The sequence below is a fragment of the Harmonia axyridis genome, chromosome 1, assembly GCF_914767665.1.
Source record: "Harmonia axyridis chromosome 1, icHarAxyr1.1, whole genome shotgun sequence".
Classification (NCBI taxonomy): domain Eukaryota; kingdom Metazoa; phylum Arthropoda; class Insecta; order Coleoptera; family Coccinellidae; genus Harmonia; species Harmonia axyridis.
Genome location: NC_059501.1, coordinates 8,593,594 through 8,619,028, shown reverse-complemented (window position 1 = coordinate 8,619,028; position 25,435 = coordinate 8,593,594). Strand labels below are relative to the sequence as shown.

The 25,435-nt window shown below is 37.8% G+C and overlaps 2 protein-coding genes across 2 annotated transcripts in view; one reads left to right on the top strand and one right to left on the bottom strand.

Annotated features, from left to right (window-relative positions):
• Nucleotides 1-25,435, bottom strand: part of LOC123671712 (protein slit) — a 389,783-nt gene that overhangs the window by 208,219 nt on the left and 156,129 nt on the right. The gene's annotated exons all lie outside the window — the stretch shown is intronic.
• On the top strand, nucleotides 16,377-17,857 carry LOC123671711 (serine/threonine-protein kinase TNNI3K-like). The gene has a single exon (XM_045605698.1). It carries the CDS (start codon nucleotides 16,420-16,422, stop codon nucleotides 17,617-17,619), a length of 1,200 nt encoding a protein of 399 aa, XP_045461654.1. The 5' UTR covers nucleotides 16,377-16,419; the 3' UTR covers nucleotides 17,620-17,857.

Genomic DNA, 25,435 nt, shown 5'->3' with positions numbered 1-25,435 from the left:
GCCGTTCAGTCAACATCGAACGTGGACAAGTCGCGGCCTATTTCCACCTGCTTCGGCCGTAAAAATGACCTCCGAATATGGCGCTCGCCATAAACAGAACGTCTTCGAAATGTCACGTGAAGTATTTAAATGTCCGCGGCACCATTGAATACGATCATGTCGAATTTCGAGATGACAACTCTACCCAATTAAGATTCAATATTTCCTCTCCTATATAAATTCTGTCGGGCCGAGGATAAATCTATCCGACGATCTACAGTGACGAGTCGTTTATTTTTCTCCGAAGACAGGCTGACAGGAAAAATAAACGATGCAGGGTCCTGACTTACGTCCGTCTGAAATTCATCGGTCCTTTGAATTTATGATTTATTTATGGGCTGGTGTTGATGTTAAATTGGTTCTTTAGCAGTCGTAAAGTTTGCACTTTCTTTGTTGAGGTCTTCATTGGAAAGTCGTCTTTGTTTACTCTTGTGATTATCTGTTTAGATTCCATGATTGTGGCTAAGAATTGTACATAGATGAATCACCTAAAAAAACGAAAGAATTTTTTTGAATGTGAGGAATTTTCACGAGAAGATTATTCCTCCATTTCAAATACAGGCATACAGATGGGAAATATTGTTAAAGAAGATCCGCCTCTAATCTCATATACACAAAATCGAAGTATAATAATAACCCAAGAATGTGAAATATGGGTGCATATATTCATCAACAAAAATCGACAGTCTGAGCTTGATTCAAAATTTTTTTGATAGTTTCCATAAAATAAATCATAAACATCAAATAAAACATAAAATAAATTAAACATTAAAACACCGTCACAAGTAACAAAATCCAATTTCCATTATTTGGAAATGAAACATACTGACACTAAATAAACGGGATATTATACAAGAGAAATAATCGTGGATATCACGAGGCCATCATCACAACATTCTTCCCAACACAATAGAAATTTCAGATATCTTCTATACTCCCACTGGAACACAAGAGAAACTGCACCTTAGAATTGTTCGAAAGATTCCGATAAGATAACAAGAATTGACGATTTGACTAGAACTTGTTCAACATAATCTACATCTCTTCATTGGAGTATGAATTCTATTAGAACTCGTGTTTAACATGGAATTGGAATAGATAAGGTTCAGAGACATCAGGTAGACTTGATAATACCTAGATACAAGTATTATTTACCTCTAGATTGTTATAATCGATTTTTTCATGCTGAGCGAACCGATCACTATGTTTTCGATGAGGAATTTGAAAGAAGTTACAAAGAGAAGGTACAACGATAACAGATACTTGGTATTTTTACATTAATAAAATATGTATGTGCTATAGTTGTATTCAAAATACAATGATACAATGACGCGCAATTTTCACTGACAATATGCAGAGGACGCCATTTGAAAATAAAATTTAGGGGTAGCTACCACAGGGCTGTCAAATGTAAGAACCTTTTTTATACATCATTGGGAAGGTACTTTGATGTTTTTCAAAGCAATTTTTTTATTATCTCATCGATTGTTCCAACACAATCTCGACCTATTCGGCCAATCGAATCTCCCTTTCACAAGCGTTCGATCCGACAGAAACTTTCCATGCAACCAAGCGATTTCCACTGCAGAAAACACATTTTCCGAAGAGCGTACAATCTTTCCGACACACACACAAAGAACTACCGACAACGTTAAGAAGCGATGTCGAAAAGAAATACCCTCGGGTGCTCGAAGACCAGGAAGCGAACAAGGCAACAGTAAAGAAAGGAATCTGGGAATTCGTCAAATTCTTCCGTAAGTTTGAACAAATACGTTCGAAATAGAGTCCGATCGGGAATCTCTTGGGAACCGAATCCGATGGACGGCGTATTTATTCGCGTATGGGGCGTTATTGCGTTTTTCCTTTGAACTGCCGGCCGGGGCGTTAAGGCCCCGTCTGCACTTTGCGGATCATAATAAAGCCCCTCTCCGAACTCTATAAATTCGATATGAGCCAATAAGGTATCGGGTAGGCAAGGGAAAAAATGATTTAGTGAATTTGAATCGGACGTGAAGGCACTTCTGGACGGGGAGGCGTATTCGAGTTTATTCATGGCTTTTTTACGGCTTTGTTATTTTCGATTTAGGTTCGTATATACGCGGGATTTTATATTTTTCGGGTACAAGTGTTTTATTTTGGGAATGATGAGGTTTTAAAATGTCATGGCAACCATATCTGAAGCGATATATTTGTCAATAGTAGTTTGTTGGTAGAATTGCACTTGTGTAGCGTTGACATGAAATTTTGCATCAAGTTAAATTCAAATTAGAGGTTTGGGACCGTTGAAACCAGGCTATTAATTTGGTCTAAGGCCAATTGACCTACAATAATATTGTACAGGGTGGGCAAATTTCGATGTTTTAGCACTACAACTTTTAAACCAGAGGAGATAGACAAAATCTGATACCTCATTCTCGATTTCTGGGAAACTAACGAGGGTTGTATTAATTTTTGGCCACCTTCTTTTGTTTTCGAGTTATAAGCGGAAATTGGAAAAATGGTGATATCGAAAAACATTTATATCTCCGCTAATACTGATGATGAAGCTCTGAAATTAAAACATTATACATGTTCTTTTTTACGTAGAATCCAGTGGCGTGCTCGGCTTTTCAAAAATGTCTTTAATTACGAAACTATAACCCAAAGTTATGTTTTTTCAAATCGGAACACTAGATTTCTGTGCCATTTTTTGAAAGCTTAATTTTTTCTGATTTCAAAAATATATGACATCGTATGGTTTGTATGAATTTAAATAATAAAAAATGGTCAAAAACCTTTTTTTTTCTAAAAAAGTGCCTGTATAATGTTTTAATTTCAGAGCTCTATCATCAGTATTAGCGGAGATATAAATGTTTTTCGATATCGCGATTTTTCCAATTTTCGCTTATAACTCGAAAACAAAAGAAGGTGGCCAAAATGAATACTATCCTTATTAGTTTCTCAGATAAAGAGACCGAGAATAGGGTATCAGATTTTGTCTATCTCCTCTGGTTTAAAAGTTGTAGTGCTAAAACATCGAAATTTGCCCACCCTGTACAATATTGGGAATTGTTGAATTATATTGAACATGTGTGTGCCACATTATCATCCACAAATGACGCAATATTTTTCCGCAGTGTATATGTTCCATATTTCAATACCAGAACCATACGTTCAATATTATTGCACAATTAAAATCATGCGCTGCGCTGCAAGAGCGGTTGAATTTTTCTCATCTCTGAAACTCTTGTCACAATGAGATTGATGCGAATTAAACAACACAAATACGATTGTAATGAGTGATTCAGGGATAAGAAAAAACTACAGTCCTTGCAACGGATCATTTACAGAAGAAAATATGTTCGACTTCAACAGCACTAAACTATTTTAAAGAAAAGGAACATCAGCGAAATGATATTCATAAAACTGAACTGATTTCAGAACGGGAACTGTGCAATTTCCAAGGCGATGATGAGTTAAATTTTTCTTCCACCCATTTCAAATGTTCGTTATTGAAAAATAATAAACAAAAAACAACAATAATGACATAATGATTAATCATATCTCATTATAATAAATCCCATAGTTGGGCATGAATGAATGAATGTTGAAAAGACCTTGCAAGTTTTCTCAATTTTCTTTAAATATTCTGTTCGATTTTCTATGGTCCTTATTAGGCGATCAACAAAATATTTTTACGAAGTTTAAAATTGTTATTTGATATATATATATACTCTCAACGTGATCGAATTTGTAATCACTGAGATACGAATATTTATTTTTTCAATATTCTTCTTGAATTTTTTCACGTTCTGGTAACACAATAAACATGAAATTTTGCCTGAAGATTGAATATTGTTATTTTACATCTAAATCATTCTGAAATTATCTGGCGAACAATATTTAGAATTTAACTCTGCTAGTTTTAAAACTCATAACATCCATAACATAATGCAACATAACGGCTGTTCAAATGAATGATTAATAAATCTTCACATCGAAAGATCCCAACAAGTACATATAAAACGACCATCGCAGAACCAATTTAAGAGATCCGATAGCATCATCCTCATGACGCACCGCTGAAAATAAACCCGCAATTGATGGAACCAACCCGTCAATACGGAACACGACACCTATGTTCATTTCGACAAGCAGAAACTACCCTTCCGCAGAGGAAACTAATGAAACGGACAATGAGGCAGCTGATTGTTACTTTAATTCCAATTAAACACTCGATGACAGCGATTCAAAGTCCCACCCTTTCTCTAATTCAATCCCATCGGATGCTCCCCTCGACGCCACCAACCCCTAATTTCGCACCCCCTAAATCTAGTCGTCTTCTATTTGAATTCGGATGAGGACGAGAGAAGCGGGGCGACATGGCGTGACAACGGACGGGAGATTATCATTCCATTAAGAGGAGATAACTAGGTAAACAGGCCTTCAGGATCTTCGAAAGGACCGTGATAAGTATTTATTATTTCAGATGGTTCATTATACAGCGGGGATTGGGTGGGTTGATACTTCCCCGTCTTCTTTCTGGTACGTGCTGAGTGTCTGATTGATGAATGAGATTTCGCGTTGGAAGATTTTCGTTTATTGGTTTTAATATACAGGGTGGCCATTTGAAAACGAAACAGACGAGATTACAGACGAAATAAAGTTTTTCGATAGAAATGCTCGGACAGGTCGATTTCTGTTTCGAGGGGGACAACTTAAGATGTAGGTTACGGACGCATAGCGCTTCAACCCTTGCTGCTACAACCCCCACCCCCAATTTTTGAATAGGGAAGATGGGGTGAGTGATACCTCAATTTAAATGTATTTTTATACTGATTTCAGCACAGTAATTGTTTTTTTTTCATTTGATGCATTAGTTCTCGAAATATTCTTAACTAATTATTTGAAAATGAAGTGGTGTTTTCATGGCACTTGTAGTGTTTTGTGAAAAATCGACATTTTGAGCTTAAAAACAACCATGACTGTGGCTTCCTTCCTAACTAACTAAAGCATGAATATTTCGAGAACTAATGCATAAAATGAAAAAACAGTTACTGTGCTGAAATCAGTACAAAAATATCTACCTTTAAATTGAGGTATCACTCACCCCATCTTCCCTATTCAAAAATTGGGGGTGGGGGTTGTAGCAGCAAGGGTTGAAGCGCTATGCGTCCGTAACCTACATCTTAAGTTGTCCCCCTCGAAACAGAAATCGACCTGTCCGAGCATTTCTATCGAAAAACTTTATTTCGTCTGTAATCTCGTCTGTTTCGTTTTCAAATGGCCACCCTGTATAAAATAAACATTTTAAATCGTTTCCATTCCTGGTAGTCCATTAGGTACTTAATATTAGCGTTTGGTAATCAACATCACCAGAAATCTTATTGAAACCAGAGACTAAAATCAAAATTAAGATTTAATTTAATTGAACTTCACTATAGTGCATTCCAACTGGGAACAAATCACTGAAATCCGCAGCCGTATAGAAAAAGCACGAGCAGCATTCCTGAATCTGAGAAGCTTGTTTGTTAACAGGGAACTTAGCATTTCCTTGAAGTTCCATCTATTGCAGTGTTACGTTTTCTCGGTACTGTTCTACGGAGTTGAAGCTTGGACCCTCACTGACGCACTGCTTAAAAGACTGGAAGCATTCGAAATGTGGACTTATCGCAGAATTCTTCGAATATCATGGATAGATCACATCACTAATGAAGAAGTATTGGGAAGAATGAAAAAGAACAATGAAGTTGTGTTTACCATCAAACAACGAAAGCTTCAATACTTCGGACACGTCATGAGGGACAGCAAATACCAAGTACTGCAATTGATGATACAGGGAAAAGTGGAAGGCAGGAGGGGACCGGGTAGAAGTAGACATTCATGGTTGCACAATCTCAGGAAGTGGTTTGGCCAGACATCCATACAACTTTTTAGAAACGCAGCGAATAGGATAAAACTTGCCATGTTGATTGCCAACGTCCGGAACGGATAGGGCACGCCAAGAAGAAGAAGATTTAATTTAGAGGGTTCCGTTCCACTGTGACTTAATGGTCTATTGTGCCTCCCATCAGAGCAATTCTCGCCATAGAGTGATCTACAGTTCGCCTTTCAGTTCCAGAGTTTTAATGAACTCCAATATCTGGAATGGGTTCAAGAAAGCTGCTTCCTTACTTCTACAAGTTTCTTGTCCAAAGCAGATTTTGCGTTGTCTAGTGATGGCGAGGCATTCCTTCACCACCGTAGTTTTCTCTTCATGAGGTGTTTCCTAAGACGACAATGCTCTGTGAGAAATCCAGTGAGGATGTGTCCAAAGAGTATATTGAACTGAGATCCAGATACTTCTTGGATCTCGCAGTGACAAAGTTTCGATGAAACTTTTTGAAATGATCCAACCCAGTAAGATTCCGTCAGGGGGTTTCTCTTTTGTCCTGAAATTCTTTCTTGTATGTACATATGCCTTCACCACAAAAGGTTCCGTGCCAGTGAGGAATTTGTGCTCCTTTTCTGGCAAGTGTATTGGCCTCTTCATTCCCTTCAATTCCCGAGTGGCCGGGAACCCAAACCAAGAAAATTCTTGTTATTCTTGCTTATTTCATTGAGTTGACTCCAATTCCATCTTGGAATAGATGATATGTGAGCCCAGTGCTTTGATTGCAGTCTCACTATTCTAACGTATTTCTATGTCACACTCCTGATAGTTTCTTGCTACTTTAGTTGCCATTTCCATCTTTCTACTGCAAGTATTTCTGCCTGAAAAACACTCAGACAGTGGCCTAACGAGGATGAGCAGTTGGTGCTAGTCCCAAATATTCCAGTGCCAGTCCCCGTCGTGTTTTTAGAACCATCTGTGTACCATTTAATGGTATTCCATTCGAGAACTTGGATTGTAGACTTCCTTTCCCAGTCTTTCTTTATAGTTAGTATCGCAGTGGAGGTTTTTTCGAACTTAAGAGCAAACATCAGGATAGAATCGGAAAACGTTGAACACGATAACATTTACTGTATGTTGTATTCTATCTACACTACTTTGAAAAAATTTTCAAGGAAGCACTGAATAGAATCGAAGAGGGTATCAACGTTAACGGGATGATACTGAACAACAAAAAATTGCTTACACATTGAAGAATCATGTCTGGAAAAGAGGACGAGAATACGGCTTATTAGCTAATCTGAAAAAGACAAAAGTCATGGTAATCTAGAAGCCAAATTATATAACAGTAATGATTCTAGAGGGCCAGTGCATAGAAAAAGTGAACAAAGCAAATACTTGGGATGCTGGATAACTGACAGACTAGATCCAAACATCGAATGACCGCATGAAATGAAGAGTCTTCTGAATAATGAAAAAGACATGAACTATGCCATTGAAAATTAAATTATCGACACTCAAGCTGGCAACTCTTGACGCATCGAAATATTTGGAATGTGGATCTTTCGCAGAATGCTCATAATTGCATGGATATATAAAGTGTCGAATAAGAGGATGTTGGACAGTGTTAATGCAGATAGGGAGCTGTTAACCCCTATTAAAATAAGGAAAATGGCCTACTATTAGGACACGTGTTCAAGGGTGATAAGTATCAATTGCTCCAGTTGAGCATAAGGGGTAAAATGAAGGATATATGAGGACCAGGATGCAGACAAAACTCTTGGATGAAAAATAAAAGATAGGGATGAATTTCCAAACGTTGGCTCACACCAAAAAACACGAGAAACATCTTAAACCCTACAAAATGCATCAGGAAGAATTTCAGTCATTTAAGGTGATCAATTCTTGATACTTCAATGATACTTTAATTACGAACATCTGCACTCCTGGGACTTCGTCAATGCCCTGGACCAGAAGTGAGATCAGTACAAAGATATCGTTCAATCAGAATTGAATTCCCGTCAAAAGTTTCCAAAAAACCTAAATAATCTATTCGAATAGATGTGAAATTAAGGAAGAATGCAGCTGAACACTCATCCTTATCAGATTCAAACACGTCTCTTGATGGCCGCAATCGGAAATAATGACATTTTACACCTGTAAACCCGAAATGATCATTCGTAAAAGTATGTCACCTAAAACGAGAGGGTTGTCCGAACTCGGAGCCACTTATCTTATCTTCCTCGATCTCCCCTCGTTCCATCTTCCGTAGCGACTGGCTCGAAAATAATTGTTACATTCCTGTTTTTGGAATTCACACGTTAACGAGAGCGTATGGGATACACAAAGGCACGCTGGAACGTCGTTATCCTTCGGCATCGGCTTGGGATTGCGATCCATTAAATGATAAATCGATGATCGTCGTTTATGAGGAGATATACAGATTTTATCTCCGTTAAACAGTCCCTACAGATTTCTAATTGTAATATATTGGGTTTCGAGGTGAGATACCGCATTTTACACGACAGTGAAAGGAAATAAATAGATGATAGTATGATAATAAAGGATGAAACGTGTTTGCTTTCAGCAGAATGGAGCAGGAAGAAGATGATGGAGAAATTAGCAGATGTGACTGATTTTTTCATTTTAGATGAATTAATTTTTTTGACACTCAGTTACTTAGTTACTTCAAAAGAAAATGTGCAAGTCTTACTATTTTTTACGAATTTGTTCTATAAGTATTCAGTTTAAGAGTTCCTTTCTCAGAATCTCTATAATGAAGGAACATATGATGGGACAAGGAATGATACATCACTTCGACATGTAACATCGAAATTGGAGAATATAACGCTTGTGGTTCAAAATATTCAAGTATTTTTTGTAATATTCGACTAAGTTTAACTGAATGAACACGCGATAGCTTCTGACCTGATTTCAGTGTTTCCCTGAAATTTTTCGCATGCCAAAACGTGAACTATAAAATTTTAAGAGGCACTTAGGAAATAATGAGTTGAACTTGTAACTAAGTATTATCGACAAGTAGGCAATCAGTTATTCGCCGTTATCCGTCTTCCATAAACGATGATATTACTTCATCTCACGCTATGCACGTAATGTGAGAAGGACCAGAGAAGATCGAAAATTTCCAGTTAACCAAAATTTATTCCATCATTCAATATCAATAAAGTGTATCGAAGAAAATACTTGTCATACAGAGGCATATAAAAGATGAAAAACAACTTAATTAAACACTGCAAACGATGTCGAACACTTCAAGAATTCGTTGAAGACAAAATGAAATTTGTTTTAACACCTAATGTTAACAGATTTATCCGCACAAGTCCATAATTATTTATATTTTGATCTGTCCTCAAGTCGACATGAGCCAGAGCATTTTGGTGACGAATCTGAAAAAGCATCAATGTTTCATTTACAGCCCAGCTCAGCTAGTGGTAGCTGCATGAGCTTTTTGGCGTAGGATGGAGGAACACTTTCGTTTTTGCAAGTCTGAAAATATTCACTCAAAGGAGTCACTCAATTATGAGTTTCCTCCCACTGGTATTACCTTTTACACCCTTTTCACAAGTTCATCGGTTTGCTCATACTTGCCTCTTGCCCCTGGTATCCAAAGGAGTCCATTTATTGTATTCAGCCAGATGTTTTATTGTATTATAGAATTCCAAGGTCAGCAAAAAGCTTTGAATATATATGATTCCAAATGACCCAGGTTAACCAGATTGTTCGTTGTTAGTGTTCTTAGGTATATGTGCACCCCTTTTGAGCACGTAAACATGCAAATAGAATTCTGCCTACGTGACAAATTATTCCTGACTCAGTATATGGTTAGACCTTCAGGTAGGAGAAGGATGACTCATCCTTTGCCCATTCCTTTTTCACTAATATTTCTTAATTGCCATCCACTGATGCCTGGATGGAAAACAACAAAAAGGCTCTGGTCTAATGATGGAAGTTGTCAAATCTCCTCCCGCTAGCTGATCTACCATTTCGTTTCCGCACACTCCAGGGAGTGACCAGGCACCCAAGGTAGGAAGACCTGATTATCTTCTCAGAGTCCGTTGAGCAACATTTTGCACTCCCTTACTTTCTTTGACAAAACTAATGGTGAGTCAACTTTAAGAACAAATGCTGTGCACAATGAGACATATTATTCCTTATGGTGAGGTATTATTATTATTATTATTTGAACTGGGATCGTTTTGGTTCGGTAAGCCTTCAGGGAACTGCGACCATGCAGATCTTTTGTTCTCCATCCCTTCTCATTCATAGAAACCCAGGGAGGTCGTCAATGACGTTAATAAAACTGACAATCTCCTTAGGGGCCTTGGCCGTTACCTCTCTGGCTTACCGGCTTACCCATGTAAATGGTTCTTAGGCCAGCCAGCTCCGAACACTTGCAAACCAAGTGTTCGGCTGTTTCTGCTTCCGATCCACAGAGCCTGCAAATCTCGTCTGCTGACTTTCCCATACGGTACAAATGATGTTTGTACCGACAGTGCCCCGTCAGCAGTCCCACCATCACCCGAAGCTCGGCTCGCGACAGCTTCAGGAGCTTTTTGGCGTAGGTAGGTGAATTTCTTTGCCTGAACAAGTCTAGGAGTGTTAGTCCAGTGGATTGTCCTGCTGTTCAACTCCCATAGCTGGACCGCAGCTTTATATTGGTCTTTTCCTATACCACAGATAGGCTCAGGTCCAGCAGGTGTTAACATTGATGCACTTTTTGCAAGTTCTTCAGCTCTTTAATTTCCTTCAACCCCACAGTGCCCTGGTACTCATAGTAGAGTCACTTTATTTCCTCTGGTCAGTTGCTTTATGGTGTTACGGCACTCCCAAGTCAGCAGAGACCCCTGACAACACTATTACAGGGATCTCAGCGTGGTTTGGCTGTCCGTGATGATGTAGATATACGCCCCCTTGAGATTCATTTTGAGACACTCCTGGGCGCATACATAAACAGCCATTATCTCGGTCTGTAGAATCGAGGGCTCACTTTCCAGGGCTTTATAGATCCTCAGTTTAGGTCCATATATGCCAATGCCATTGATCCATCTGTGAACCATATGGATGACTTTTTGTCCAGACGATTTACGAGACTTATTGCACTAGTCGGTCATTTATAACCGTTTCAAATGGCGTTTCAAAATCGTAGGTGGTTGGCTATGGTGAGGTATAGATTACCCTTTCTCAGAAGCATTTTTGAAAGGAGCATTTGATGTTTTTTCACCAGATCGAAGATCGAGAAGGCGTCCTTCCCTTCCTGCAATAGTTACTTACCTCTAACAGTGACGTACCTACTGCTCACGATCAGTTTCCACAAAGCAAACGTCCAGCTCCATATCTGGATAGACGCAGCCTCCCACCAATCTCTCCCTTTTAATTAGTAGCGCAAACTACCAGACTCGCACGGAACGGAAACAATTAATGCCCGGGATCGGGTCAGACGCCTCTCTCCGCGTATAATTCAAACTTTGCGCTATTTCGTCAGTTAATTTGCCGCTTTCGTGGGCCCGTTCTCTCTCCCGTCCCGACGAAAGATATTCGGACGTTTATTGCCCAAGTGCAACAACTGTAAAATGGCAGCTTTAGCGGTGCATCCAACAATCCGAAACTTGCCGCCAGAAATGCGTTATTGCAGTCCGTAAATAATACGGTGAGCCGGCTTAAAAAAAAGGGCGGTTATACGTTGTTACTGCTGCGGAACGACCTGGTGGCGGTGTTGGTGGAGTTTGTACGGGTATGTGCGATGTATCGCGTTGAATTATAGCGTGTGTTGGAGGAACAAACATGGAATGTTCGTTATGCGAAAGAAATTCCGACGCAGTCTGGTGTTTGAATTAATTTTGAGCATTCGACCAAAAAAAAAAAAAACAAAAATAAGAAAAATTCCATCGCTGAGAAATATCCACGTATCGTGGTGAAAGTTTCGATGCTAACTTTTTTATAATCTTGACACTAGGAAGGTTCGCTGATGGCTTATAATAGACCAGGGAGGACTGGGCTCTCTGATTCCTATTACCTCATTGTCGGTGCCTCCTTTAAAGCCTGTTTTATTTCGAGGTATATAACTTTAAAATGGCATTACTGTTCAAGATGGCGACCGATTAAACAGCTGTCAAGTGATTTATTCTCAGTTTGGTTTGGCAATTCAAGAATTGAAGCCAAACGATCATCAAGTAAGGCGTAGATTCGTCGAATGGGCCCAAAATGAGAATGCCGTTGTTCCCGATTTTCATAAGCGAATTTTGTTTAGCGATGAAGCGCACTTCTGGTTGAATGGCTACGTCAACAAACAAAACTGCCACATTTGGAGCTAATCCTCAAGTGTATGTCGAAACACCGTTACATCCAGAAAAACCGACTGTTTGGTGCGCTTTATGGGCTGGTGGAATCATTGGTTCGTACTTCTTCAAAAACGATGATGGCCAGAACGTTACAGTCAATGGTCATCGGTATAGTGCCATGATTACTAACTTTTTCATTCCTGAATTGAACAACCATGTTGCTATGGTTCCAACAAGACGGCGCAACATGTCACACAGCTCGTGCCACAATCGATTTATTGAAAGACACGTTTGGTGACCGCCTAATTTCACGTTTTGGACCTGTGAATTGGCCTCCAAGATCTTGTGATTTAACACCGCTAGACTACTTTCTGTGGAACTATTTGAAGTCATTGCTCTATGCGGATACGCCACAAACCCTTGACCATTTGGAAGACAACATTCGCCGTGTTATTGCCGATATACGGCCACAAATGTTGGAAAAAGTCATCGAAAATTGGACGTCCAGATTGGACCACATCCGAGCCAAAAATCATATTCAAAATGTAATGCCACAAGATTATCTTGCGGATAAATAAAATTCATGTCAATCGAATAATCCATCGTTGTTTTATTGCAATTTAAAGTTCTATAGCTCTAAAAAAACACCCTTCAGATAGTCTTAGAGTGGCCTCATAGACCACTATTTCTATCACAAGATGAAGAGGTGTGCGATCTGTAATTATATCCAATGCCCTAGTTGGGCACATGATATGTTAAAATGGTATCTTTGTCTGGAATTTCGCTGATATAGTGAACAAAATACTGCACTACACTCCAGAGCCAGAAATCTTCAGCTGAGTGTAAAGCAAACGGTGATGACCGTCCAAAGCGACCAAAATCTGGAAATTTTAGGGCTTCCGTACTTTGAGACATGCTTGATATCTTGTACATTGACTTTCTTGGCTAAAGTAAAACTATCATTAGTGAATATGATATAACGTTTTTGTATCAATTAATTGTAGAAATGAAGAGAAAACGTCCTTTAATGCAAAAGAAAACGACAAAGCTCTCTTTCACAAATCAATGAAATTGCACGAATTTCGCTTACAACTGCTCAACTATCCAGATTATTCTCAGATCTGCCCACCAGTGATTACTGGCTTTTTGAAGACCTCAGAAAAATGATCTAGGAAAAGAGATGTGGCTCTAATGAAGAAGTGAAATTTTCACAGAAAAGTCATTTGAAAGTTGAGGGAGACTAAGAGTACATGTCTCACTGTTGAAGGTGACCATGCGGACGAATAAAGTTGAATTTTCAAGAAAAGATGTGTTTTTACTGGTAAGACCTGGGACTTATTTTGAATTTTCATCTCGTATACTCGATCCTCAAGGAAGACGAAGAAAACCCTCTTCGGTCCCACCCAGTCGGAGAGAACACCATGCCAGAGAAGTAATGCAATTCTGAAACCCGCAACCATAAATTACTTACGCAGCTAGACGCGAACACACATAAGCGGGCTCTAAAACCGAGACGCTCTATATTTCAAGGGAAATAACGATTATTGTCTTCGGGACTTTCGCCCGATTTGATATTTATTCAAATTTGGCGCGATATTTCCGGCCTCGTCATTCGTCTATCTGCGATTTTAATGGCCCGTTTCTGGCGGTAAAATGCCGATATATCATGGCGGTCGAGGCGTCTCCAGCCGGCATGGGGTAATAATATGCGCACTTAAGATCGATGCCAATATATGACTCAATTATTATCATTCGTTCGAGTGGGCGTATTATTTATAACTTTGCGGAGAGAAAGAAGTGCCCGACCGGATGGAATGTCTTCCTTTGGTGGTGTTGTTTTTTATGCATTGTTTTCTTGAAAGTTTATCTGCTTCAGCTGAGTTTGATTGAGTAAGAAATATTAAGAATTCATGTAACCTGTAATTTTATATCCTGATTCTCCTTTAGAAGTTCTTTATTTCAATTGATAAGACATTGTACGGGTCACAGATTATCTCTAAACTTTTGCTACATCGAATAACCTATGACTATGACTCATTTGAATTTCTCATCAAACTGATTCTTGAAATATATATTTCATTCTGGAAATACTGAAAAATATCGGTATTAACTTAAACCGAATTAGAAAAGGTTTTTTTTTGATGTTTTATCTGAATTTTCTCAAACAACGATAGTTAGCTTAACTGCTTTGAGTCATCCATACAGCCCAGTTTACAACCTACCAGCTAGTAGTAGCTTTCTCTTTCATGTATTTGCTTTTTTTGCTTATGCCGAAATTAATACAGAAGAAATAGAATATCACCCTATCCGGGATTCTAACTCATTCCTTCATGATAAAGTCTCTCAACTACAGAGGTGAATAATATCTTATCGAAAACCAAATAAATATAATAACTCTTGACTATAACTAAACCACAACCGTTAGACCATCGCCAAACCACGGCTAAAGAGCCCGAAATTTTTCAATTTTGTTGAATACCATATGACTCGATAAGTAAATTTCTTTATCCTAATTTCTGAGAATTAAAAAGTGATGTAACTATGAGTGAATTAATTTCAGTGAATAATTCCACCAATACATGAAATTTATGCTAAACGATTGTAATGATAATAATAATAAGACGGAGCAATACGAACAAAAGAAATCCCATGGTTTGCGCCTAGGCCAATTATTAATAAATATTATTCGTTCTTTGTCCCTAACAGCAACTGTCGATATTAATTGCAAGTTGGTGATTTGCATTTTCGTTTCACAGAAGAGTAACAAATGAAATCTATGACTTCAATAATTGACATATCTTGAAATGTTTTGTATATTTTATTTGTAGATTCATATGGAGTACAAACTGTACGATTATGTGAATTATCTTCATGGCAAATGAAAAAAGTGTTTCATTTGAGAAGGAATATCTATGGTTTAATTTAATGTACACCTTCGACAGTCACCCTGTATTTAACTGAGCATTCAAAAAACTTAGTAACCTCTTCATAACAGACATATTTACTATTTTCCAGTTGATCGATACTCGAACTATGATAAGCTAATTCCGCTGTTCATTCGAAATTTATTCGAAAAACATCCACATCCATAAATAGCACGTGTAAACATATTGTTATTTTGGATATATTCGATAAAAATCCAAATCGATACGGAATTGACGTCAAAATCCTATAATTAATAAACTGATTAGTCATTCTGTTTCTTTCATGTTCAGAAGGAGATAACACCACGGCGAGTTGCAGACCTTGAATTGAATTCGAAAAATTCAACATCGGTAGCTATACCAAGAATGCAGAATTCACAGAATTTGATGAAAATCAGACGAGCTCATTGATAGTCATCGCACAGACGTTGTTATTCAAATTGAAAAGGATTCTATCTGTTGTTCGAAGATTTCTTCGGACTTTATTGCAGCCAATTCTAATGATCGAGGAATACCCAACTGATACTTCTATCCAGGGCAAAGGTGTCTGCTGTACAAAGAAAATTGATTCGAATTGATTGAATGAAAAGGTTTAAAATCACCACTGTACGAAATTATCAACTCAGAGAACTGTTTCCTTGATATGTAACTCATATCTAAAGGTTTCATCAAGCTTTGAATAAATTCAGCAGAAAATTGTTTTGGCCTATAGTTTCTGCATATCTGTATGTTATTACATCCTTATTTTTTAAACCACTTCACACATTTTTGTGCGTTTTTCACAAGTAGCTGAAGCCCAGCTTGGAAATATTCAGGATGTCTCTTCAAGAAAATACTAATCATATTTCACTTGGACTAAATGACGGAGAGAAACTTAGATCAAAGCAAGAATAGAATTCACTAGGAACATATTTCTATGTAAACTGCATCTTCGATCTGAATCCATGAAATGAAAGCATAACCGCAAAATCTTCTGATATTGTGCAATATTGAAATATATCAATAATATCCGTTTTGGTTTTCCTCAGATGTAATTCAAGGCAACATATTATTTCATTATCTAAGAACAAACTCCAATTCTAGTAAGTATACGTGAGGCAAGAAATGAATGTTATATATTTTTCTCGACAAACATTCCAGATGATCACCTCATCTGAATCGAAAACAAAAACAATATTTGCAAATACGTCAGACCGACAAAATAAGGATAATTTCATTATCAGAGAAAGATAACGCGGAGAGAACTCATACATAAGTAGTCACTGGCTCAAACGGAGGCAAAACCAGTTAAACTATCAAAGAAATTATGGTGTACTATATTATCTTCGAAAAGTTCAAGTTAGACTTGAACACCATTTGTCACACGACAACCAAACTCAGCCTGACGTTACCGGCCTTGGCCTACGTCAGCCAAACTTCGTTACGTTACAACGTCTTCTTTCTGTTCACCTTATTGTACATCGTCTGCCAAAAGTTCAAATTCGAGAAGATAATCAACCTGATCTTCTCATCCAGCTACAAGCCCCTATTGGAAGCCGTTAGTTCAAACCGTCCACGAATAGTGACCCACTTGTTGAAAACAGGTTCAGATGTCAACATCCAAGATGATAAAGGACTCACAGCCCTCCACATCGCTGCAAAGGATAAGAACTACGTGATAGTGGATATACTGTTGGATTACGGTGCCGATACCAGCATGAAGGATTTGAAAGGTAATACAGCTCTGCACGTGGCAAGTTCGAAGGGTAGCAGTGCCATAACGGACATTCTTCTGAATCATTCGCCTGAAATCAATGCTCAAAATCTATTTGGGGAAACTCCTCTTCACTTGGCGTGCAAATACAACTACAGAGAAGTCGTCGAAGTACTTTTGGGTCGAGGAGCAGTAGTGGATATTCGAGATATTTGTGGAGAAACTAGTCTGCATTATAGTGTAAGAGAAAGTAACAAAGATATCGTGGATATTTTGTTTCGATATAGTGCGAATATCAGCGTTCCAAATGAAGAAGGTTTGACTCCTTTCGATATAGCAGTCCAGAAAAATGACGACCTCATGATAAGACAGCTGTTACCCCATTTACTGCTGATCAAAGACAATATCAATGACATCAGAGACGTCTTCAAAGCTATCAATATCAAAAACGATACATTAGAATACTTGATTGCATGTGAAAAAGAGTTGAACCTGATGAAATGTTCTTACATCTACGACACCAATCTGCTCTACAGCGACTTCTTGAATAAAAGTGTCGATCAGTTAGTGAAATACGCGAGAAATGATGTTGTGGAGCAAGTTCTGTTCTCACAAACTTCAGACGTAAGTTTTCCAATTTACGTGAGTAGGATGAGGTTTAAATTCGAGAGAGCGATAAGGAAAAACGCCCTGTTGGAATCGTGTTACTCGAAATTTTTCAAAGATGTATGTTCCGACCTTCCCCTTCTTTGCGTTGAACGTATTTTCGCCAATATGAAGGACTTTGAACTGATACATTTCAGATCTAGGTAATACCGTTAATAATGTATTTATTCTTGTTATCTGTTGAATGAGGTCAATTGTGGTCTCATATTATCGATTGATGTTATTCGGTTGTACGAATATTCCAGTACTTAGTTGATTTTTATATTAGGTTGAGTTTGAAAAAAGCTTGTTGTTTTGAATTGGATGTATTGAATATTATATGTACTTATTCGAAAAGAAACTGATGAGGCTGTGATTTCTACAAAGATTATATATTTTTATAAAACTGCCGATTTTTCATTCAACTTTGCACCCAATAATATAACCTTGTCCTTCTGATGTTAAACTATGAAGTTTGATTGGAATGAATGAATCATATTTGGAAATATTGAAAATAAATTTAGAATTCTTTGGCATAGCTATATAGGAAATAAGTTATCGTAATCTTTGAAAATAATAAATTTCGAAGTACAATATTCCTTGAATGATTCTATTTCATCCATATAATATTGAAACAAATGGTAATATTATTTAGTTTCTATAAATAAAGGGTGTTTTTTTTAGAGCTATAGAACTTTAAATTGCAATAAAGCAACGATGGATTATTAGATTGACATGAATTTTATTTATCCGCAAGATAATTTTGTGGCATTACATTTTAAATATGCTTTCTGGCATATGACCGCCACGGCTGGCTTGGATGTAGTCCAATCTGGACGTCTAATTTTCGATGAATTTTTCCAACATTTGTGGCCGTATATCGGCAATAACACGGCGAATGTTGTCTTCCAAATGGTCGAGGGTTTGTGGCTTATCCGCATAGACCAATGACTTTACATAGCCCCACAGAAAGTATTCTAGCGGTGTTAAATCACAAGATCTTGGAGGCCAATTCACAGGTCCAAAACGTGAAATTAGGCGGTCACCAAACGTGTCTTTCAATAAATAGATTGTGGCACGAGCTGTGTGACATGTTGCGCCCTCTTGTTGGAACCACAGCTCCTGGACATCATTGTTGTTCAATTCAGGAATGAAAAAGTTAGTAATCATGGCTCTATACCGATCACCATTGACTGTAACGTTCTGGCCATCATCGTTTTTGAAGAAGTACGGACCAATGATTCCACCAGCCCATAAAGCGCACCAAACAGTCAGTTTTTCTGGAGGTAACGGTATTTCGACATACACTTGAGGATTAGCTTCACTCCAAATGCGGCAGTTTTGTTTGTTGACGTAGCCATTCAGCCATTAGTGCGCCTCATCGTTAAACAAAATGAAATGGACGTAGTGCGCGATACGTATTCCGCACAGAAACATTATTTTCGAAATGAAATTGCACAATTTGCAAGTGTTGTTCAGGCGTGAGTCTATTCATGATGAATTGCCAAATCAAACTAAGAATAAATCACTTGACAGCTGTTAAATCAGTCACCATCTTGAACAGTAATGCCAATTTAAAGTTATATACCTCGAAAAAAAACACCCGTTACATAAGTTACCTACGTATTATTGCTGATTATTTTTGATTAATAATATGAATTTTAATATTTTGACCATTTCCTAAATTGAAATCCAATGACTACCAAACTGCCACTTGCACTCTACATGATTCTGCATATAATTATGACTGAGAATGATCTGTTATCAAAGCACTGGCATTTGGCGAATTTCTTATTGAATTTTTGATTGGTTTTACCATCGACACCCTTGATGATGCTATAAAACCGAAAAAACGAAACAAAGGCAATAATAATATCGAAGGGTTCTGCTGGAGATATATTTGAAGGTCCGTCTCTGTTCAGTACCTCACCAACGGTTCATACTCTAGCGATTCATGCAGAAAGACAAAGAACTTTCGACTGATAAATTGATTTGTTATTATACGAAACACAATGTGCAGTTGAATGGAACAAATTGGAGCACGTTTTAATGAAATCCGACGGAGGTATTCCTTCATCTCCGATTTTCCCTATTCTACCGTTCTCGTTTGTATTCCGACTTACTTTGTTCCCTGATGAAAGTTCGGAAGTTAGTTCTGGAGAGTTTTCAGTATTTGGTTACCTGCCATTGTTGGCTTTGAGTGAACTTGTCGAGCTGTTCGTGAGACTCTTCATGAGGAATTATGAAATCATCAAAAATTAGGCAACGGGTTTAGGGTGTTGAGAATTCCATATACAGGGTGTTCTACAAGCTCTTTGACAAACTTCGAGACGGATGATAGTTGTGCTCATACTGAACTTTTTTTCCTTATGAACATAGGTTCAGAAGTTACAAGACTTCGAAAAAAAAATGTTTTTTTGTTAAAGTCAGAAATATGTTCGATCATTAAAGATTGAATCAATAAAAATTGTTCGATATGTCCCCCTTCTGCTTGAATGTAAGCCTTAGATCGACGAAATGAAGATTATGATACTCGGTGGATCATATTTGGATCTTTGGTTTGCTGCATCTTGAATTCTATCAAGTAATTGTTGATGAAAAGTGATTTCAATGTGATAGACAAGCAGCTTTTATATTAGTGACTCTGCATGCCCGAGAGGTTGCGTTACTGGCTTCACGACGCAATATAGCGCGTCACCGATGGGTTCATGAGACTCACCACACTAGGGCAGAGTCACACCTCCACGATTGAGTAGGAAGGTGTTTTGGGCAGAGATCGCTGGATTGCTCAACTGAAACAACGCAATCTACAGAGCTCACCTACGTAATTTGGCTCGAGAATAACTCATCAAAATTTGTCCCCATGAATAAAAATCAAACGGATTGCGATTCGATGAACGAGCTGGTGATGACATTATCCCTTGACCTATCCATTTATTTGGGAAATTTTCATTTAACCAAGCATCTACTTGTCTCCCTGATTCATAATATCTTGTGGCATCAAATCATTGTTGAAAATCTCATCCCAAACGTTGCTGAAATGGCCTTGGTCTAATGGCTCATGAATTTTGCAGAGCCCATACATGTTCACTATGATTGGAACAAGCCTAGTCAGATCAATGACAAGCGAAATAAATCTATTATTTTGTGCATGTTGTTGAAGTAACCATCGTCAAAAATCTAGTTGTTATATCAACTGGTATTTCCGTTAGTCAGCCTACTTTCAATTCAAACTCGAAAATAAATTCTTGTTCAATGGATTCGATCCTTACTCAGGTGAGAAAATTCATTATACATAAAATAAAACAATTTCCACAATCACTTTAATGTTGACGAAATTTGTTTCGACATTTTGACTGATGTGTTGATATATCATAAAGATTATAATGAACAAAGTCGAATAAAAGAGTGAAGTATACGTTGACAACTTTTTCTGCTTCAAAGGCTTCACTATTTTTCTTGGAATGTTTCACTAAATTTTGCCTTGGACAAATGATCGTCAAATTGAAATGTTATGGCATGGTTACAATCTTAGTTGAGTAGAGCAAAATTCTTCCTTCAACCAATAATGACCAAAATTGAACAAAAGTCAATTCGAAATCACCGAAAGCTTCCATTATCTCCGCCTTGTCGACCCGATAGACCCATTGTTCATCCCAAAAATAACACAACGAACCCCATATCTAACCGCCAACAATTCCAGATCTCACCGAAGGCGCTCGACGTCGAAATTGCAGGAGAGCAAGGCGGCTTCCCCCGGGTCTTCATGAGGTTATCGCTTTGGCGTCGGCGGCGTCCCTACCGTTCAACAATGCTAGCGTCCTTTTATCTCCGCGATTTGTGACTGGCGCGACTTTTGTGCCAGTTATTGAATCGTGAGATATCAACTTTTTTCCTCTCCACTTGCCCCGTCTCGATTTACGGGGTCTGGCCGCTTGTTCGGTGAAGTTTCGAGAGAAGAGAGATGGCATCGCTGAGGAGTACGTATAATGGCCCTTGATTGTGGATGGGAATCAATTGGAGTGTCAGTTTCTCATCCGTGAACGACCCTTTTTCTGTCTTATTTGTTCGATTGACGAGATTCAAGAAGTGAGCGGTGCGTCTCGAGTGTCTTTACTTATGTAGTTCCGAGTTTGACACATAGGTGGCGCTTCTAAAATAGTTCGCATTTCGTCAACCGGGAGATTCTATTTATTTTTGGAGATCATATTCTCAGTAAACCACCTTGGTTAAAAGTCAATTGCGGTGTCTCGAGTGTCTCAAAGGAAACCTCAAAGAGACGTGAATTCACATCACTCGGACAGCCAGGCACGCTGAGATACTGGAATCATATAGCAAGGGTACTCTACTGAAATAGTAGTGCCGTAGTACCATAAAGCAACTGGTCAAAGGAAATTAAGTAACTCTACTATGAGTACAGGGACATTGTGGTATTGATGGAAACAAAAGAGCCGATGAACTTGCAAAAAGGGCATCAAGGTTAACACCTGTTGGTCCTGAGCTTTTTTGTGGGCTTGAAAAAGACCAATATAAGGCAGCGGTCCAAGAAAGGGAGTGGGGCAAAAGAAAAACCCTCTGGAGAAACACTCCGGGTCTTGCCTAGGCAAAGAAATTTGTGGTGCTTTCATCGACCTATACTAGGAAGCTTCTGAAGCTTCGGGTAATGGTAGAACTGCTGACAGGACACTGTCGGAGCAAACCCTTTTTGTACCGCTTGGGTTAGTCAGCATATGACATCTGTAGGCTCTCTAGAAAGGAGGTAGAAACAGCCAAACACATAGTGTGCAAATGTCCGGTGCTGGCTGGCCTAAGAACCACTCGCATGGGAAAGTCAGTCTGGATACTCACGAAGTAATAGCCAAGGCTCCTAAGGATGTCGTCAATTCGTCGGTCGTATCGACGGCCTTCCTGGGTTTGTATGAATAGGTAGCGTTAAGAACAAAATATCAAATTGATCGCAGTTACCGAAAAACAAACAGAGGCGCAACAAGCCCAATTCAGTAAATAATAAGTGTCACTTTCTGGTTTAACTCATCTGTGTACTAAATGTTTGACTTCTTCTCCAAAAAATCCACAGCATTTCGTGGATCAGTAATGGCCTTTATGAACATTCCGCTACAAACATTGACGAAATTATAAACGAAGGTTTTGAATGTTTCATTAGTGAATTAGTGATACATTTGTTTCAGTTCTTTTCGAATGATAAATGCAGAAAAAACATCGCCTACTTTATTTTTAAGTGGTATCAACTTTCACAAAGGAAATAGCTTTTTGGCTTTTCGTTGATATTGCATGTTCATACCTGAACTACAAATCATTCAATTCCAGTTTTCATCCCAACAACTCCCAAGGTTCGTAAAAGGGAAGAACTCATTCAAAGACAGGTTGAGATTTTCTATTACTCACGTATATAGACGAAACAATGCCTTGATTGTTACTACAAACGGTAAAGATTATAGTTCAATAGACTTAACAACTGAGCAATTAGGTAACTCCATTCATGTATAGTCACGATAATTCAGACAAAGCTTTTGGTATCAACCTAGATCTATCTAGATAGAAAGAAAACTTAATTTATTGTTTTCGCATTGATGAATGCATCATATCTACACATGTTTTTCACACCACACATTATATGTAATCTCTATCGATATATGATAAAAAATGTAGTACAAAACCAACAATTTTATATGACAAAAGACAACTGAGGTGATATTCAAACCTGTAAATTTAATGGTTATCGCCAGAAGAATTTTGTTGAATCAATTGATTTGGAGCAACTTTGTTTCTCAATTGATTTTGATTACTTCTTCTTCCAAATTCTTTTTGCCTATAATATTCTCCTGGGATAAAAGTTTTTTATTAGATCCGACGTACTTCTGCTTGAAGAACTCCTATTTGAAAGTTTTTTTCTACTTTTATGTACAAACTTCGCAAGACAAAATCGTCATCATCGAATTATTTCACTCCAGAATACAATCAGAATTTGAGAGAGATTGTAATTGCGACATAACTAGATTATCGCGTAAGAGAATGCCCACGTAAAATGAAGGCGATTCCAAGACGCCCAGCGTCGTGTTACAGGTGCGTTCGTCGAAAAAAGTTAATAAAGCGTCTACTGCAAAACGCCCAAAATCGAGATTTACTCTAATAAGATTCTTGTTAAATGACTTCGAATGGATGAGACGGCTTTTTTTGTCCTTTTGAGCAACTTTATCGCCCTTGGAAGGGAAGGTAATTTGCTACTTGAGATTTGCTGCAAAGAGGATAAGGAAGTTTTTCGATTTAATCTTGATGGAAGCCGGACGAGATTCCTTATTCGCGAAGATTCGAAGATAATTGAATGTTTTGTAAGTTATGACAATACAGAAAAAGTGTCCTGATGCGTAATTTTTTAGAGGATACTTCATATAAGTGAAAAACCTAAAATAAGAATTGGAAGAGCGGCAGTCTTATGTGATAGATTATTCAATATTCAATGTACGAACGTACATTTGAACTTGAAAAAAAATATCTACAAGGTGTTTTACTAGATGCGACATCAAAAATACAATTTTCTCGATCCGAGCTTGCTCTAATATTAAGGGATTCATCAAGCCAAGTAGCTCGATATTTCAACCAACTAGGTACTCGACTTGAAAATCAAGCTCGTGAAAAATTACGTACTTGAGCTTGACTTGACTTGATTTTAGATATTTATTGTTTAACTTGATATCAAGCTATTCGATATTACTTGGGCTAGATATTCACGCGTCGCACGGCATCTTCAGTTCCTGTTGAAAGACAATTTTCCAGAGCTGCTCTTACAGTAGGGTACAAAAACCCGCAATAGGTTAGGCGACAAATCTATATGATGCCTCATGTGTCTTAGATCCTGGAGAGATATTATGAAATCAAACAAAGCCTCGATGTTTCTAAATATTGAGGAACTTTATTTTTTTATTCAGTTATGATTTAAAGTGATTTAATTTATGTATATATTTGAAAAAAGTTGATATTTTCGGTTCTTTCATACAATAAGTTCAATAAATATAAGTGTTTTCTGCAAGGTTTCTTCTCATTTCATGATCTCTTCTTTGATGTGACACTACACAATAAAACTGCTAAAATCAAATACCTTGCTTGATATGATTCAAGTACTCAATAATTACATACTTGAATTGCGATTGAAAAACTACTACTTGACTTGAAATCAAGTCAAGCACAAGCCAAGTAGCTTGAAAATCAAGCTAAGCCGTCAATTCCTACTAGTATTATTAACTGTAATTCGATATGTTTCGTGTCCTAGACTAATACTTCGAAATTTTCATGAAAATCTATGGCAGCTTTCAGTGCTACCGGTAGAAAGTTTATGATGAAATGCATAAATCGCATATTATAGAAAATAGACTTGGGACAACTTCCAACATGATTCATACAATTCAAATTGTCCTGCGTTCAAACTAAAAGCATGTAAAGTTATGAAACATCTTGTAATACTTCGCTAGAAAATATTGATAACAATATACGTAATTTGGTTAACGCAGCGCGCAATTTCAAGAATTTGTTTGTCACTGGTTTTCTGCCAAAATAATAGACTTAGAAGGAAGGAAAATGATAGCACAAATTGACTGTGATATGAAATAGTGTGCGATATTACTCGGAAAGTACGTCACAGTCAATTTCACTTCGTAATAATCAAACCTAAGTGAGAAATTTCGTTCCCAATTTCTTTTTTCGCACTTACCAGGTTATTCGAGTGGATCTTTTCAAAAATTAATTTTTCCTCGTCGATTACACAGATTTTCAATTAAAAACCTTTCCGGACCATTGCCAATCAGATATTTCCTAATTAAAAAACTTCCAGTCGACGCTACTGTCGTGAAACGGGTCACAAATTAACTTTATGTCGAGAAGTTTGCGTAGCCAACCGTTCTGGCGACTTGCTAGGGAAATTTCGACGCCATTTAACGCGAAAATTCCTTCGAAAATTCCCTACGTTTGC